The sequence below is a fragment of the Colletotrichum costaricense genome (assembly GCF_030867565.1).
Source record: "Colletotrichum costaricense strain IMI 309622 chromosome Unknown Scaffold_6.1, whole genome shotgun sequence".
Classification (NCBI taxonomy): domain Eukaryota; kingdom Fungi; phylum Ascomycota; class Sordariomycetes; order Glomerellales; family Glomerellaceae; genus Colletotrichum; species Colletotrichum costaricense.
This window is the reverse complement of record NW_026848235.1, coordinates 2,167,456-2,185,105: the sequence shown is the minus strand read 5'-3', so window position 1 is coordinate 2,185,105 and position 17,650 is coordinate 2,167,456. Positions and strand designations below refer to the sequence as shown.

At 52.2% G+C, this 17,650-nt stretch overlaps 6 protein-coding genes across 6 annotated transcripts; 3 read left to right on the top strand and 3 right to left on the bottom strand.

Annotated features, from left to right (window-relative positions):
• Nucleotides 1–278: 278 nt before the first annotated feature.
• CCOS01_06936 (uncharacterized protein) lies at nt 279–1,107 on the top strand (the record flags this gene model as incomplete). Its single annotated transcript, XM_060455104.1, has 2 exons — nt 279–717; nt 794–1,107. The coding sequence occupies 2 exons, from the start codon at nt 279–281 to the stop codon at nt 1,105–1,107; spliced, it is 753 nt and encodes a 250-aa protein (XP_060314804.1).
• A 447-nt stretch (nt 1,108–1,554) lies between these two features.
• CCOS01_06935 (uncharacterized protein) lies at nt 1,555–2,532 on the bottom strand (the record flags this gene model as incomplete). The annotated part of the gene is made up of 3 exons (XM_060455103.1): nt 1,555–1,858; nt 2,255–2,306; nt 2,406–2,532. The coding sequence occupies 3 exons, from the start codon at nt 2,530–2,532 to the stop codon at nt 1,555–1,557; spliced, it is 483 nt and encodes a 160-aa protein (XP_060314803.1).
• Nucleotides 2,533–3,743: 1,211 nt separating this feature from the next.
• CCOS01_06934 (uncharacterized protein) lies at nt 3,744–4,207 on the bottom strand (the record flags this gene model as incomplete). The annotated part of the gene is made up of 2 exons (XM_060455102.1): nt 3,744–3,806; nt 3,884–4,207. The coding sequence occupies 2 exons, from the start codon at nt 4,205–4,207 to the stop codon at nt 3,744–3,746; spliced, it is 387 nt and encodes a 128-aa protein (XP_060314802.1).
• A 353-nt stretch (nt 4,208–4,560) lies between these two features.
• Nucleotides 4,561–5,151, bottom strand: CCOS01_06933 (uncharacterized protein; the record flags this gene model as incomplete). The annotated part of the gene is made up of 2 exons (XM_060455101.1): nt 4,561–4,805; nt 4,872–5,151. The coding sequence occupies 2 exons, from the start codon at nt 5,149–5,151 to the stop codon at nt 4,561–4,563; spliced, it is 525 nt and encodes a 174-aa protein (XP_060314801.1).
• A 4,326-nt stretch (nt 5,152–9,477) lies between these two features.
• Nucleotides 9,478–12,436, top strand: CCOS01_06932 (glycosyl hydrolase family 3 N terminal domain-containing protein; the record flags this gene model as incomplete). Its single annotated transcript, XM_060455100.1, has 7 exons — nt 9,478–9,675; nt 9,730–9,855; nt 9,907–10,165; nt 10,215–10,434; nt 10,493–11,795; nt 11,845–12,335; nt 12,388–12,436. The coding sequence occupies 7 exons, from the start codon at nt 9,478–9,480 to the stop codon at nt 12,434–12,436; spliced, it is 2,646 nt and encodes an 881-aa protein (XP_060314800.1).
• Nucleotides 12,437–15,134: 2,698 nt separating this feature from the next.
• On the top strand, nt 15,135–17,311 carry CCOS01_06931 (calcineurin-like phosphoesterase; the record flags this gene model as incomplete). Its single annotated transcript, XM_060455099.1, has 2 exons — nt 15,135–15,509; nt 15,566–17,311. The coding sequence occupies 2 exons, from the start codon at nt 15,135–15,137 to the stop codon at nt 17,309–17,311; spliced, it is 2,121 nt and encodes a 706-aa protein (XP_060314799.1).
• Nucleotides 17,312–17,650: the final 339 nt, after the last annotated feature.

The window sequence follows — 17,650 nt, the reverse complement described above, 5'->3', positions numbered from 1 at the left end:
AAAATTGCGTCTTGAGCCCAAACCTCATACAGAACGACTAATCCAGTTGCCAACCGGGGGTGATGTCTTGTCTCCAGGCTGCCTAGAGGTTCCCTTCAGTTTCAGAGGGGAATAGAAAGTGACGAATCTGGCATGCTTCATTCTCCCGCACATCTCTCATGATCTGGTCCTCTCAGGCGCCTTCCTTCGTGCACCGGAGACGTTAAAGAAGTATAAAAGCAGGATCACCGCTGCTGTTCGTCAAGGTGGCAAACGGCTCGGCCTGCGCCTTGTTGGGAATGAGAGGCGGTGCCTCCATGGTCTCATTGATGGACAGCCTGTCGGCCCTTCCTGATACAGGATCAGACGTCATGGTTATGTCCAAAGCATATGCTATTTCCCGCGGCTTCAACATCGACAGGAATCTTCAGAAATTTCTTGATCTTGAGCTTGCTGATGGTTCTGAAGCCTTCACATGTGGCCTAGTCCGCGGGGTAGACTGGACATTTGCTGCATCACGACAAAGCGTGAAATGCGACTTCTACGTTCTTGAAGACTTGTGTACGGATGTTGTGCTTACCAACGATTTCTTGTTTGGATTAGACGTTTTTTACACGGAATCAGAGTTCCTGTCCAAGCTTTCTCATAGCGAAGACTATTCAGAGCTATTGCTCATAAGCCTCAAGGGGAATTGTCCAGCTGAGTTGCCGCCGCATGAAGACCTGGCCAACATCGATCGTGAGTTCAAGTAGCCCTCCTTCGCTCATATTCTAGCACGTTGATATGATCATTTACTTACATATCGCTCTCGTAGTGACCTCTGCGGATGCTTTTAGCCGCCAGCGAGTACTTGCAGAGCTGCACCATCGCGACGAAGTGGACAACCTAATTGATGCGCCAGACCCTGGCGACCAAGAAACTGCTAGAAGGACAGAATTTGAGAGACGCAGGGTATGGGAGGAGATTCTACAGAGGCATCAACAACTACAGGTTGTTGCCCAATTGAATGGAAGCACGTCGCCAATGACTGCGCCAACCCAAGACGCACACACAGCGACGAGTAAACGCAGAAGGTGGGCCCTCAGGTTTCGCATACCTTCGTTGAGGGCCTCGAGGAAAGGGGGATAGGAATTGGCAGCGCAGGCTGGCTGTGTGAAAAGTCCTTTGAAGCATGACGTTCTGGCGTAGCGGGCGAAGTTTGTGAACTGTATCTGTACCCTTTTAGGAGTGGCCGTCTAGCTAATGCGTTCTTGGTCATTGAGTTACTCGCCTGACTCCTTCCTTCTGTAATGACCTTGCCCCTACTATCGTTTTTCCAATGCCATACGACTTCGTAATTCCGAAGACTGTGAACTCACTCCAAACGGCATAGATCTAAACCTTCGACTTGCTCTTTCTGCAGGGAAAGTGATGAATGTCGTTCGCGGTTCGGTCTGCTCGACATCCTCCTAAGATCTACGGTCTCATCAATCCGCTTCCTGGATCCTTCAAACGCCAGTTTCCGCAGAATAAGAGCAGCTATGGTCGATATCGTAGTCTAGGTCCCGATACATACTCACGCGCGAACACGGTGGATCACGAGCCATGCCGCCCTCCCCGCCTAGTAGCGTCGCACACAATGTGGAAGTGGCGTCTCGTAACCCTCTTAAGTTTCTCGACATCTGCCGGTGCGATGCCTACTCTGGCTAACTCCTCAACGTGTATACTGGGTGTGAATATAGCTGGCCGATTTTGCAGCAGTTCAACGTAGTAAAGAACGAAGGTTCTGGTACGAAATTGTGGCACACCGCCACCATGGAACCCCTCACGTGCCCCGTCTTGCTGCACGATGGTTTCCCAAAGTGTATAGATAATGTTCAGGCAAGCCTCGCATGCAGTCCTGGCGCCATCATCAGCCATGGTCTTTATTTAGCTACCATCTCGAAACTTTGAGAACAGCGTTCGGCCCGGAAGGCAAGGCGGACGTTGCTCCTTTGGTCGGGAAACCTACCACCTCCCAAGGAGCAGCGACAAAACTGTAAGACTCCCTTACTTATCAACCCTATGTTCATCTGCTACCGGCTCGAAGAGACCTCACTCTACCACCCGCATAACTGACATCTCGTACTGACAGTAGACCATCACTCAAAGGCCTCAAACGGCCTCTTCCAAAGCCCTCTCAGCTCTCCTCCTTTCCATGAAAGTAACAAGCAACTGATCATACGGCGCAGACCTCCCCGCCACCGCGCGTTTCGAGCTCATAGAATGCCTCTTACACGCCAGAGAGCCACCACACCGACGGCCCTCGGGCAGCGGGACGCCGCACTGGCGTTCGACGTCAATGGAACCTAGAAGTGGGGAGCCCTTGCCATCAGCCACTGCACATGAGCAGACAAATACACTCTCATTATGCATTGTGGATGGATTAGAGTTTCAAATCCACATACTTTCTGTTGCCTGACGCCTCTCGAAAGTCTGAGGCGTCGGAGTGGAGCCCGCGTGTTCGTGGACTGGAGGGGATGGTGGTGCTTGATCACCTGCATTCAAGACTCCGCTTGAACGAGCGGGGTTCATGGTTAGATGAGATTGGATGGGTGGACTGGTGCGGTGTTACAGTCGATCTCGACTGAGCTGAATAACGACGGGATACTGAAGATGCCGATATTAGCCTCTGCAAGATGGGGCGGTTCTATCATTGAGCCTAAGTACGTATATAGTAGCTACCCACTGTCGCAAAAATAATCCCAGAAAGTGGCGTCGAGAGGCCGAACCAAAGGACAGATTTCTTCGGGTGTCCAAGAAAACAAAGTTCTGGATGCTGCGTGAATCGAAGCTGGACGGCGGATGAGGGAGGGGGGCTTTGAAATTTCCGGATGAAAGATCTTCATTAATATGCAGGCAAGGTAGGATGAAGAGTGTAGTCACTTAAAGTCGGGAAAGTTTGAGGTCGCTTGATCGGCACGTGAGCTTCTGCCTGGATCGCGGCAGCTCGGGCTAGGTACCAACGGTGTGGTATCCACTTAAGTCCGACTCGGTCCCGGGAGACGTCGGCGGTGACCCACCCGAGGGGCCGACACGTCCTGGCTTCAGGGAGTCTCTCCCAGCTGTGGGCTTTGCACACATAGTAATTAGGTCATGCTTTTTCAAGAGTAAGGTAGCTTCCACGAGTTGCTATACACCAGTGACCTAGGTACCTTGGGCTCTCAGGAATTGTGCCCTTCTCCTCCAGATCAACATGCATCTGCGCGTTTGGTTCAACCTCGATTACTGGTCAATGGCCATGGATTGTATGCTTCAAGTATATAACATAGCCTCTCAACGAATTGATCCTTTCGTTTTCTAAGGGCAATAGTGAGGCTTCAATTGGTGGATCATCTATGACGAACGGCACTTGATCCTCGCCAAGACACGGCACGGCGGCCAATCTCGACTTGCCTGCCCTTCCTTTACGCTTCGAACCATCAAACTTTGGAACACCTGCCACTAAGTCACTTATAAGAGAAGCCATGTATATCTAAACGGTCAAAGAGGACCTGCTGGTCTCGCTAGTTCCTGCATCTACGACGATTAGCGACTTGATAATAAGCCGTGAGAATCGAGGATGGGTGCCCCTGGATACTTGTCCAGCTTGAATGTACTAAAAGGAACATCAAATCGTCCGGCTGTGGAAGTATTCTTCCTATTGAAAACCCTACGAAAAATCGACTGGCATGAGCTCCATTTCCGCTCAGTCGTTTTCTATAACTGCAACTTCCTGACGCTCGCAGGTAATCCCGAGGCGTCATCTAGCTCGAAGACTCTTTGACTACATCGAGAGCAATTAGAAAGCCAAAGAAGACTAACGACAGCTATGATAGCGTTAGCAAAGTGGTGAACTTAAACTAGCAGATTGCAAACATTGCGTGATAGTATCAGAGTAACATACAATCAAGAACCCCAACGCGAGCGTTGTTAGTTCGAACCCTCCGGCTAACGCCTTACCAGCAAACATGGCGTGCTGGAGCCTCCAGGCTCGGAACGCTCCCAGCAAAACGATACAGATCGAGAAGCTGTAGCACAAGGTAGCGAGCGGTTTACCCACGGCCGTATATCCGAAGCCTGTATCTGACGCCTGCAAGGCGAAGAGCTGCGCTACTACAGTCCCTAGGACAGCCGTAGCTAGTGATGTGCGAAGGTATCCTAGAAACGTTCGCTCGATCGCTTTGAGACAGGTGATATTTCTGTTAGCTATTGGCAATCCATTGATCATGACCAACGAATACGGAGGTAAGACTGGTGAAATAGGGATGACGGGACAGCTTCCGGCCCAGACGGCTGTCTGGTTCACGACATTACGAGACTGTAAGAGTTCGCGTAACACTGGCTGCCGTAGGTCCATCCGAAATGATCAGTGGCCCATCAAGCGCAACATCATGTATGGAATGCGACCTTGTCTGTACCCCAGGGAGAAGACACCCGTTTTAGTGTTGATGAGGGGGGATGTGACATTGTACAACTTTTTGGACATCATGATGCCTATATGCAATTTCTGGCCACGCAAAGATTGCCATGCAGGGAACGGAGGAAGGTAGATGACCACGGCCGCGAGATAGGTATCAAGGATCAGGGTCTGCTGTTCTGGTATCGAGGAAAGAAACTTTCGGGATGAATGGGACGATCAGGAATGACAATCTCAAGGGAGTTCTGGACGCATAGTAGAGAGGTGTCAGGGGTCACTAAACCGTGCAGACTGTTGCTTGACTGACCATCCGGTGCAAAAAGATCTGGAACAGTAACATCCCACCATCTTCCCGTATGATCGGGACGGAGTAGCAGAGCTATGAAGATGCGGAAGGGGTTTTCCGAACTCAATCTTGAAGTGCTCCTAATGCGAAACCGTGCGTAAAGAGCAGCTGGACACGCACAGAACGTACCTAGGTGGTCGCGGCAAGTCTCAAACTCCACTACTACGCTGACTTGTTTGCTCCAAAACCGCTTAATGACACATTCTTTGCTAGAGGACGGCGGGTTCTGGACCGATGATTCCGCACTTGAAGCCTCGGTGCTGCCCTTGTCTTTTCCAGTAACATTCAGAGCTGTCTCTAGCCGATGTTGGTTTGGTTCATCGTCATTTCGCCTCTCGTGATATCGTGTTGGCCCTTGCGATGTGATAGCGGAGATGTTCTCCGATGAGCGAGGCTCCTGTGACGGCATAGTGTATGTCTCCTGCTCGAAACGGGGCGGCGGTTTGCGTCACGTATTCGTCCTACCAGATGCTGAAAACGGCCCAGACCTTGCCAAGACCAACGGAGCAGCAACAAGAAGACTATTGAATAGATGCAGGAACACCGACTTGGCTGCGTGGGTTCAACGTTGATAAGTCTCCGGTTATATTGCAGCCTTGTTGTGTAAGTATTGTCTAGTGTCGTCGTGGGATGTGTTGGATTGCAGGCGATCGAACAAATTCAGGTACCATAAGAAGAGGCCTGTGGTGTCATAATCGACGCGAAAGATAACGAACAATTGTCAAACATCATGGAGGAACCAAGAGATGAATGTGCCCATCCTGACGCTCAACTGGCCGGCAGTTTGAGCTCGGCGATGACACCGGGCAGACGGCAGTCGGCAGCGGCAAACTCCCTCGACATATCGACTAAATGCGGCTGCCGGCGATAGGGACGAGGATTGGCGCAGACGTTGACTTGCCGACAGAGATAGGGCAAATGGTCGCCGATGAAAACGAATGATCCACTAGATAGACAGGGATGGCTAAGTGGCGGTGGCTTGGTAGACGATTCGATGTTTGAGCCAGAATATGCTTGAATCGGTGTGTAGAAGCCAACGACCGGCACTATCTGCCGTGCGGGAACTTGCTACCATCTCGGTCTACTTGATTCCTCCGGGGAACAGGAAGTTGAAAGATGTGCTCCGCGTAGATTTCGCCGTTGTCCTTGGATGTTCTGGAAAGGTCATCGTACCTAGCGTAGAACTGAGCAAGGGAGTGAGATGGAGACAATGCAGCTCCTCCCCGCACTCCACTGTTCTCCAACTTCTAGATCTGCAACCTAGTGGCAGGAGCATCCACACAGAAATGGTTAACCAAGACGGTGGAGGCAGGCGGTTCCGCTACGGCGGGTTTGACGGTTGTTGTTTGGGTTGAGGTGACCTAAGATCTTGTGATGGAACGAGACGTACCAAGGAAGTTGAGGACGGGACGAGGCTCAGGTACGGCCGCAATAAGAAAACCTCCGACGGGTGTTCCTGCACTTTCTGCTCACGTCGGCGGTAGGTCTACTCCACGGATCACATGTGCTTCCGAACCGAACTCAGGGTCGCATCTCTCCATGCAGGTGCATTTTCTCCGTGACTCCCGTGCCAAAACCATCTATCCTCAGGTAAGGTACCCGAGCTGACGTGCCTTTCGCAACCCGCTTCATATAAAAATGGCTGCGAATTAACATGGGAAAGCATGACGTATCACGGTTGGGGTCGACGAAACTGCTCGTTCGTTCAACACCGTCCTGTCGAGAATCATCGCCGCTTCCCTACCTTGGCCAAGACAAACCAAAATAGTTTACAGCACCGCCGCGGGACTCTCACTCGATATGCAACTGCAAAGTTTCCCGGAGAGACTTCCGCAACAGTCAGGCACTTTCCATTCGCATGTGAAGTCCCAATGAGAATGGAGTCTTGACAGGGTACATCGCTTTCCGTCCAGAGTCGCACCACATGAGACGAACGACGACCTTTTTGAGATGGACAGCCGATCAAGTACTGGAATGAAAGGACACTGCGCAAACTTCATGGCCTGATTCTTCGGGTCGTTGTTGCTTTACCTACTTAAGGTGGCAGGCTGCTTAACGGCGGGCCTCTGCAAGGTGCGGATGCAACGCAGTCATGCACCACACGCAAGCACTGTCCGAATAGCCCTTTGCTGGGGCCCTTGATTGAAGCCATTCCCGATCTAGCGCCAGGGTCAGTACTACACATCAGGAACAGGGCATCCCATGGCTTTGATACGGCTGGTCCAGGAACGCCATGGTTGTCGGCAAGGCACGGCTGGTCTGCATCCGACTATACTGCAGTTCTTACACCGACGCAACCCTCCCCGATTATCGAAAAGTTCGACGGGCGTCTTACGAGCCGGGATCTTCAGACCAAAAGACAAAACCATCTGGCTCGATATCCGGTTCATGGAAAGATGATTCCCCGCCTTCCCTGGGAATAACGATCCGCATCGATAGCTAGGATATCGGGAGGCAACGACAGAATCCTGGCTTCTGGTAATAGTCTACACCTTGCGAGGTATCATTGCAGCCGTCACCTTGGGATTGACTTCGTTGGACTATCCCCCTCTCGCATCAACGACGAAGAGATCGTATGTTAGCGTGAATCCGTTTGACTCCGAGCCTGTCGGAACCTACCTCTCTATGAAAAGGACGAGTTACCTAATTCGGATGGGGAAGCTTCTCAAGAGTAGCCGCAAGCAACTCGGCGATCAGGGATCTGTCAGTGGAACAGCAGCGACCCAGACGCCGTCCTGTTGGGACTCGGAATCCGGACCCCACCTCCCCCAGTCTCGCCATGCAAGTTTGTCCTTCCGGCCAGCCAATCCGGCTCACTAAAGGGTAGGACGGGCCGCCGAGCCGTCGTTCGGTTCCTTCATCATGATCCCTAGCCTCAGGTCGCCCTGGATCTCGATAACTTATTGTCAGCTATTCAGGCTCACGTCCGCCCTATCCTACTGGACGCCCCTTCCCCGAACGTTATTGGCACTGCGAAAAATTTGACGCGGACACATGCGACCTTTTATATTTCTTACCGTCAACGCGTTCAAGTCGCCGATCCTTTACGGTATGGACAAGTTCACTGGGCATTGAACTTGCCCATCATCCACAACCCATGATGGTAAGCCCCTCGTGCTTCTCCGGCGAAGCAGGGGCCGTCAGCCTAGCCCCGTGCTCCCAATCGGACAGTTGGGGTTTCGTCTAACGGGTGCACGGAATGGCCAATTGGGAACGCTGTCGGTTCCGATACTCCGTCTGCACCACGGCGGGTTTCTTTCAAGTGCCATGGGACGTTGGGTCGCAGGTTCCCCGGACAAGTGCAACGAAGGCCAGTCTGTCCGTCGTCCCTGGATTCCTTGACCACGCGGCGATAACTTCCGGCCTGCCGGGAGACTCTTTTAGCGCCGATGTGCAGCTCTATGTGAGATGAATCCGATACTAGCTGAGATCAAAAACTGCAATCTTGGGTTCCAAACGTTGCGCAGCTCCTGGTTCCTCCTTGAATCTTGCGTTCCATGCCATGGATTTGTGATTGACAACCTTGACCTGCGTATGCAACCAGGCGGACCGCAGCTCTCAGCAGCGATGCACCGAATGCTGACGAGATCGATAGCACGATGGAACTACAAGACTCGGGTGCCTGTTGATTAAGCAATGTTCTATTTGCCGGCTACCGCTTTGCCTCATTTGGCTCAACTTTCTCGCGGATGCTTCGCGATGTTGCAGGCATGGTAGCCTGGACAATGGTTCGGAAGAAACGGTCTTGAGTCCTTGACCAGGGGACCTTACCAGAACAAGGCCCCTATTCTCACACCCCTTGGGGAAGCTGACGTGAAGCAGAATAGGTATCCGTAGCGTAACCCCACTTGGTCATTTGTCCGCTAACTTAACGCACTCCCTCATGAACTCCAACTGCTTCCCCGTCGACCTGCCTTGCGTCCACCGCTCGAACGGTCCGTTCTTACCGAAAGAGCCTATATCGCCCAGAAAAGGCAGCAAAAAGAAAGTACGGCGTTGCCTTTCACCAGCAATGCTTGTGCATGGTTTGGCATGGCACAGCAGCTCGACAGGGAATTGAAAAGCATCTGCTGGTCATAAAGTCAAGTGACTCGACTTGAAGCGCTCAAATCCTACATTGGCCTTGCTTGTTATCGGCGGCGTTGTGGTAACCCTTACTTGCAGACATTTGGACACCAACCCGCTTGTCCTGGGTGGTGAGAAATCTCCCCATCCCGGCAGCCAATGTTGCCATGCACCACCGGGCTCTCCGTTTCCTATCGATGCTGGGCGGAGGATTGTCCACAAGCAGCTGACAAGTTGCCATTGAAGCTTCCGTTTAAAAGACGTACGTGGAAAAGTCCCCCTCCATTTGAATGTACTAGTCCCCATACGTCTGCCCAACCTTTCGGGATCCTGCTAGGTTGTACTTCGTTTCTCACCCCTTCCGTGGCTCTCGTTATCAGTCCCGTTTCTCTACTTCCTTCTGCAACTAGACCCATATTGCCTCATCTTCATTGACCATCTTTCATTAAGACGGATAAATGTCGGGCTCATGTGAGCTTTCGTGCTTGAGGTTCGCCTGCACTTCGGGTCTCATATAAGTCTTACATACGTCCATCACCATTTTCTTTTTGGCGTATGCTCTATCCCACGGCCGCCTGTTCTACCATACCCTTCAAAGACTAGCCTCTGCTAGAGAGTGACTCCGGCAAGAAAGAATCACATAGCTATTGCGCTGGGGACGTTCACCAAGATGAGCACCGTGACAGACAGTCAAGCGGGGCGCGATGTTGAGGCACCCATCTCTTCGCCCGAAACCGAGACGAGCAACTCGACGCCGAACACGGTGTTTTCTCCGCCATACACTCCCCCACAGAAGATCCAGCAACTTTTGAGAGACACAAGAGTTGCAGCAAGAAAGAAGTTAGATCAGCTGACCCTGGAAGAGAAGGTATGGCCAAAACAGTCATCCTTGGAACAGAGTGCTTCCACTAACAGTACATAGGTCTCGCTGCTTACCGCCGCAGATTTCTGGAGGACAAAGGCTATTCCATCCAAGAGCATACCGTCAGTGAAGACATCAGATGGGCCAAACGGTGCCCGTGGTGGTATCTTTGTCGGCGGGACCAAGGTTTGTCGCACTTGTCAACCATGTCCTCAACTGAGTAGCTAATTCTGGTAGGCTGCTCTTTTCCCCTGCGGAGTCTCCCTAGCGGCAACCTGGAACAAGGACCTACTTTACGAGGTTGGCCAACACCTTGCCGATGAGGCGAAAGCAAGATCTGCGAACATTCTACTGGCACCGACAGTCTGTATGCATCGGCATCCCTTGGGCGGGCGTAATTTCGAGTCTTTCTCGGAGGACCCTCTTCTGACTGGCAAATTGGCTGCCCAGTATGTTCGTGGCTTGCAGGATAAGGGCGTAGCCGCAACCATCAAGCGTTTGTGCATTGGATTCCTAAGGAAATCAATCTTTCTAACATCTAACAGACTTCGTTGGCAATGAGCAAGAGACGCACAGACTGACGATAGATTCTATAATCCAAGAACGTCCCTTGCGCGAGATTTATCTACGACCATTTGAGATTGCTGTACGAGAGGCGAATCCATGGGCTCTTATGTCCTCATACAATCTCGTCAACGGCGTACATGCAGACATGCACAACCTCGTACTGAGGGATATTCTTAGAGGCGAGTGGGGTTACGATGGGTAAGAGAAACTCGATCATTCCCTTCCTTATGCTTCCTGCTTGCTGACTTTCTTTAAGAACCGTCGTGTCTGACTGGGGCGGCACAAACTCGACCGCAGAGTCCATTATCGCAGGGTGCGATGTCGAGTTCCCCTACTCCCCAAACTGGCGTTTTGACAAGGTGATTGAGGCCTTGAATGAGGGTAAAGTGACCCTAGAAGACATCAACCGCGCCGCGGAGAACGTCCTCACGCTTGTCGAGCGACTTAAAGGCGATGACATGTCAGAAGAACTGCCAGAGAGAGAAGACAATCGCGAGTCGACGCGCTGTCTGATCCGCACTGCTGGGGCTGAGGGCCTGACGCTTCTCAAGAACGATGGCGCAGTCCTTCCCTTGAACCGCAAGACAACCAAAGTTGCCGTTATAGGGCCAAACGCAAACCGAGCTATTGCCGGTGGAGGAGGAAGTGCAAGCTTGAATCCTTACTACAGAACACTTCCACTGGACAGCATCCGCGCAACTTCTGAGCAAGAGGTTACTTTCGCTCAAGGCTGCCACATTTACAAATGGCTCCCAGTAGCGTCGCCGTACTGTACCGAAAAGTCAGGCAAGCCCGGCGTCAACATCGATTGGTACTCTGGGGACAAGTTTAAAGGCGAAGTGGTTGTTGTGCAGCGACGAGTGAATACGGATTTGTTTCTATGGGATTCCGCACCCCTAGCAGAGATTGGTCCCGAGTGGTCAGCAGTCGCGACGACTTACCTTACGCCAAAAAGTACTGGAAAGCATACAGTCAGCTTCATGAGCGTTGGTCCTGGCAAGTTGTATGTGGACGGAAAGCTTGCTCTGGATCTCTGGGACTGGACCGAGGAAGGGGAAGCCATGTTTGATGGGTCTGTGGACTATCTCGTTGACGTCGACATGGAGGCTGGTAAGCCTGTGGAGCTGAAAGTCGAGATGACCAACGAGCTTCGCCCGGTGGCGAAGCAGAAACAGTTTGGCATAACGCACAAGTATGGAGGGTGCCGTATTGGTTTCAAGGAAGAAGACCAAGTTGATTTCCTCCAGGAGGCTGTGGATGCGGCTAAGGGGGCTGACGTAGCAGTTGTCATTGTTGGTTTGGATGCAGAGTGGGAGTCCGAGGGCTACGACAGGCAGACTATGGATCTACCTTCCGACGGTAGTCAGGATCGGCTCATCGAAGCAGTGGTCAAAGCGAACCCTCGTACTGTTGTTGTCAACCAGTCCGGTACACCTGTGACTATGCCTTGGGTCGACCAGGTTCCGGCCATTATTCAGGGATGGTACCAGGGACAAGAGGCCGGCAATGCCTTGGCCGACGTCTTGTTCGGCATTAAATCCCCGAGTGGAAAGCTTCCGGTAAGTCGTTTGCTCCTAATATATGCATATGTGCTGACAATCGTGGGAGTCAACCTTCCCTAAGCGCATTCAGGACACCCCGGCTTACAATAATTGGCCTGGCGAGAACCTAAAGGTCAACTACGGCGAAGGCATATACATTGGGTACCGCCACTACGAGCGAGCAAGAATCGAGCCGCTGTTCCCCTTTGGTCACGGTCTTTCCTATACCACTTTCGAGTACGGCCGTCCATCAATCAGCACAAAGACCCTCACATCTCGGGGCACAATCGAGGTCATTTTTGCAATTAGCAATGTTGGCTCGGTACCTGGTTCGGAGGCTGTGCAGATCTATGTGCGGGATGACAAGTCCAGGCTACCCCGCCCGGAGAAAGAGCTTGTCGCCTTTGAGAAGGTGTTCCTAGAAGCTGGGGAAACGAAGCACCTCACCATTCACCTCGACAAGTATGCCGTGGGCTATTATGACACCTCGGTCCCGGGCTGGGTCGCCGAGGAGGGCACCTTCAAGATCCTTATCGGCGCATCATCTGCTGATATCAAGTGAGTCGTCCAAGATTAAGCATGATGAAAACAGACTAACCCGGTTTTCAAGACACTCCGTTCAGTTCGAAGTCAAGGACTCATTCAACTGGGTCTTTTAGTCTGTGCTTCCTGGTGCTATTTGATACTCATTACACCATATCATCCATTCTTTTCCTGTCTATCTGCTTGATCTCAATGTTTCTTCGTGATCGGCTGGAGAAATTTATGTAGATAGGAGCCATGCCAGTCCATCGAAGCATACGGATAAGACCTATTCTCAACGAATATATCTTCACATTACTGGCTCGCCCACCTCAAGTAAGAGAGGCTAAAAGCTGGTTGACACAAAGAACGGCTTGTAGACATTGAGATAGCTTCGGGAGAGCTAGCACGAGACTTGACTGTAAGCTTTCGCCAGCTGCGCGGAAAGTGGCTGCTGAGCCTTGGGTGCAATATAAGGCCGTACTTCTGTCTACCCGTGACCTCGGCTGTTCTGTCAAAGAGACGCCAGGGAGGTTGTCGCCAAACCAGTCGGCTGGAGGACATTTCCCAATGGACGGTACACCACTCTCATGGCACCGTTAAATATGGGCTATTGTTAGACGGTGGAGTCCAGAATCTCGGGAGGCTTCTTCCATATTTCCTAGAATGGCTTCGTGGGCGCGGACTCTCCGAGCCTCTGCCTCACCTTATCTTGCATCGCCAGGCGGGGAAATGGGAGAACCTTGGTTTCACCCGCCTCGCGTGCTCTACTAATCTCGTTCTTCCCCCCACGTATGCGTGATGCCATACCATATCGCTCGCAGAAGTCGTCATCAGGTACACCCTTCTGTGTCATGCCCACGCGTGACTGCCGCCTTTCCAGCTCTGGAGACCGTCCTAGATACTACCACGTGTATGTCGACACCACACATAAAGAACTCCATCGTCTTTGAGCTGGAGCATTGGTGGAAAGATACGAGCCTGTCGACCGAGAAGTCATCAGGACCTTGAGCGTTAGGGAAAGAGGTTAGTGCCAGAGAAGTTGGGGGTGTCTTTTTGCTGTCACACCCATTCGTCTCCCTTTATTACGAACTGGCGGTGTATATCAATGATTGCATGTGGTTGCGTGTGATGCGTCGTAACCATGGATCTCTTCTTGATGGTAAGGTCGTGTTCAGGAACCTGACTTGGAGGGCAGGATGACTTTGGGAGCGGGTCACTATGTAGCCGGTGATGGCGTCGTAACAGTAGGTAACGCTTCGATAACCGGATGAATAAGCCGTTGACGTTCTAGGTGGTCATGGGGGATGGTATTGTAGTAGGTGCCCACCCCCTCCTCGCTTGTCTCCGGGGGCGTGGAAGAAAGGTGGAGGGTTCGGAGACTTGCAAGGGAGAGACGGGTGATGTCTCGGTCCGGCTAAGTTATGGTCGGGACACGGTATGTGGCTTTGGTGTGCTTTGGGCTTGATTATCCGCCATCGGGAGCTGTATGGATGGGTGTAGGGGGTGAGACTGGTGCAAGTGCGTGATGGGTGGTGGTGATGGCTTCGTTTACACGTCTGGCTGCACTTCCTGATCGAAGACTGGAACTATCTTGAAGGGCAACGTCGACTTCCTCATATTGCCGAACAGTAGCAGAATCCTTGTACGATTAGACGAGGATTAGTTGATGGGAGATGACTGGACTGATGTGAAGCCTTCAGAACTGGTGGTGTTGAGAACCTGCTTGACGGTCTCACTCGAGATGTCTCAATTTTCAAGGTTGTCGGCACTGCATTCCGGGGCGCTGCGGCAATGCGATCCGTCGTCGAAGCTTGGTGTCAATGGAAGTGCAGAGGGAAAGGCACCCTCAAGGAATCCTCTGTTCGAGAAGCTTTCCGTCTCGGACTGATGTTTCTTTCCTACGGCAGGGAACCCCTCGTGCCCCTCCAAGAAGCGGCCCGCCCAGGCTTTGTTCGTGTGGGCAAGTTTCCTCGGCTGACTAAGTCGGGACAAGACAAAGGACGTTAAGCTGGCCAGCACGCAGTATGGAGTACCTATGTACCTATGGAAAAGGGGGTGGGGCTTCCTCAAGCTGTCAAAGTGGGGCTGTGTTCAGCGACGCTTCCAGTGCATCAAAGTCTTCGGGGCTTCTACGAATAGCAGTCTAGCGGGGTGCTTTTCTTCCTTTCTGGGGGGATTGCCGGGGCCATCCTGTATGAATCCCGTCGCGATTCGTGAATTGATTCGATTGTCGCCACGCGTCGACTTTCTCCTTTTCCCAGTTGCGACAAGACATCACTATTTCGTTTCGTGGCATTTCGTTGCAGGCGTCTAATAGCTTGTGTGCACTGGTAAACCATCGGCTTTCTTTCTAACCATCTTAATTCGGGTTCTTTTTTTTTTTTTTTTTTTTTTTTTTTTTTTTTTTTTTTTTTTTTTTTTTTTTTTTTCTTTGTTTTTTTTTTTTTTTTTTTTTCTTTTTTTTTTTTTTTTTTTTTTTTTTTTTTTTTTTTTTTTTTTTTTTTTTTTTTTTGAAGGGTTCTGCAATACCATCTCGTCTCTAACGGTGTATTTCCGTACGAATACATAGGCGAGGCTCTATTATAACCTATTAATCCATCTCCAAACGAAGCTACCGACGACGATCGCGCGCGAGCTCCCGAAGAGCCACTCACACGCCCACATACCAGACACTGGCATACGCAAGCTCGCCCACCTTTGCACGTTTGGTCGGGATTGCGGCACTGATCCATTCCAGAGGGGGCCCCAGGGGAAGTGGGAAATCAGGTAAGGGATACAGACACGGGGCTGCAGGGGAATGGCAGCAGCCCGGGCTAGCCAAGCACCAGCAGCATGGCTCCGCCTTACAGCAACGGCAATGGCTACGCCTACAAGGGGTCCAAGAAGCCTGCATCCGCGTCTGCATCTCTCCCGTTCCAACATTACTACAATGACGACAGCTTCCGCGCCCGTTTGAGACCGTTGCTCGCGGCCCTACAACGACTACTGAGAACACTTTGGGCCTTTTGGCAAACCCGCGGCCGACGATTGGCGACCGGCATCATGTGGCAGGCTGGCAGGCGGTTGAGACAGAACCTCACTGCGCGCCGCCTCCTGAGCTTCCCGCACCTGCTGGTGTGCCTCTGGGGCATCGTGCTCCTTTGGGGCGAGGGCTGGGTCTTCAAGACCCGAGTCGCAGAATGCAAATGGAGCAACTGGGAGAACTGGGTAGGTCAATTGCTGCGCGCTGTTGCTGTGAACCGACGATGCTGATTCTTTGATAGCCGGCCGGATCGAGCCCACACCACCTCGTCTTCGTTGCTGACCCCCAAATCACCGATCCGAAATCCTACCCCGGCCGTCCGTGGCCCTTGGAAGACCTGACGGTCCTCATCACCGACAACTACATCCGCAGAGGCTACAGGCAGCTCCAATCGCAGCTACGACCTGACTCCCTCTTCTTTCTGGGCGACCTCTTCGACGGTGGGCGAGAGTGGAAGACTGCGCACAGCGACTTCAAGGACCCTCAATGGGCTGTCAACCGACGACCGAAGAACGAGAAAGATCACGTTAAGGGATGGAACGATAATTATGGCCAGAAATACTGGTTGAAGGAATATGAGCGCTTTGGCGACATCTTTTTTGGAAGCTGGGGGCTAGGCGGCTCCAGGGCCGGCGACTGGCAAAGGGGCCGCAAGTTGGTGGCGAGCTTGCCAGGGAACCACGATCTTGGCTTTGGAGACCAGGTGAAGGGCTCTGTGAGAGATCGCTTCAACACGTACTTTGGGGACGTGAATCGTGTCGATGTCATTGGCAACCACTCCATCGTCTCCGTCGATAGCTTGTCGCTGAGCGCCGTTTCGTCAAAGCAAGCCGAGGTCGATTTGAAGGCGATACATACACCTGCGGACGTATTCCTGAAGGACGTCAAGTTTACCAAGAGAAAGGCCGTGGAGCGAGAGTTGCGCTTCTGGAGGGGCGAAGTGGAAGTTGAGCCCCTAGATCATATCGTGGAGGAGCTGGAAACAGCAGACGCCAAGGTGCCGACGATTGCGCCGGGAGAAGAAGGACCCGATTTTCCTACGATTCTTCTCACCCACGTTCCTCTATACCGAGACCCGGGCACGCCTTGCGGACCGCTGCGAGAGCACTGGCCTCCTACGAAACCTCCAAAGGGGGAGCAAGCGCCTATGATGGACCACCGAAATGCTATTTCTGTCTCGGGCGGTTACCAATACCAAAACGTGCTGAACGAGGACGAGTCTGTCAAGCTCGTGAAGAGCGTTGGCAACATCGTTGGAGTGTTCTCCGGCGATGACCACGACTACTGCGAAGTTGTCCACTCGGCAGAAAAGGACAACGTTCGCGAAATCACCGTTAAGAGTATGAGTATGGCCATGGGAGTGCCTACACCTGGCTTCCTCATGGTCAGTTTGTACAACCCGATTGACGCCAACGGCAAACCCCTTCCTGGCGCACCCAAAAAGACGTTGCAAACACACCTTTGCCTGCTTCCGAACCAGCTGGCGACATACGCGAAGTATGCCGGGCTTGCCTTTGTCACCATCGTTGCGATTAGCATAAGATCGTTCCTCGTGCCGGTCCTGAACTTGACACCCTTTGCTTTGCATGACGAACAGCCGCAGGGCGCCATATTGCCGACCATCAAGGACAAGGTCGAAGATGATGGCACTTACAGCATGCACTCGACATCAGCCTCTTCCGGATCTCGATTCCTTACCGGCCAGTCATCCCGGACTAGGAGCGGATCCATCCGCTCCAACGGGGCTACTCCAGCGCCGCCGCCAAGAACCAAGTTGAAGAAGCAATGGGGAGCGCCACACCGGGCGCCGCGGATCGAAATTTTTGCAGATGAGTATGGAACTGGCATGCCGCGTTTGACGTGGAAAGCGGCGTCTCAGCGGTCGAGGACGACAATCGGGCGTGTCGCTCGCGAGATCGGTGCCTCGACATGGAGGGTTGTGTGGATGGTTGTCTTGTTTTGGGCCTATCTTGCATATAAGGGGTAGAAGGGCTGCGGTGTGCTCCGCCTCTTAAGCGTGTACAATTATCGGAACGTGGGGCGGCATTCGAAAAGAAGGGATCCCATCAGCATTCAGCGGGTTTGCATTGTTTTAGGTATTTGACTGGAGGATGCTGGAGAGTTCTTTGGGTTACATAAAAAGAAGGTCCGTCGTCTTTGTTCATTTGTGTATCATAGCCCGGGACGACGGGCCAGAGAGTACTGTATTGATGATCCAAATTTTGATGGGTATTTTTGAAACGAATAGGCTTCGAGGAATCAGATGCTCAATGCCTTGTGCCGGTCGCTTCAATTCCTGCGTCTTCGATTCTGTGTCTCTGACATT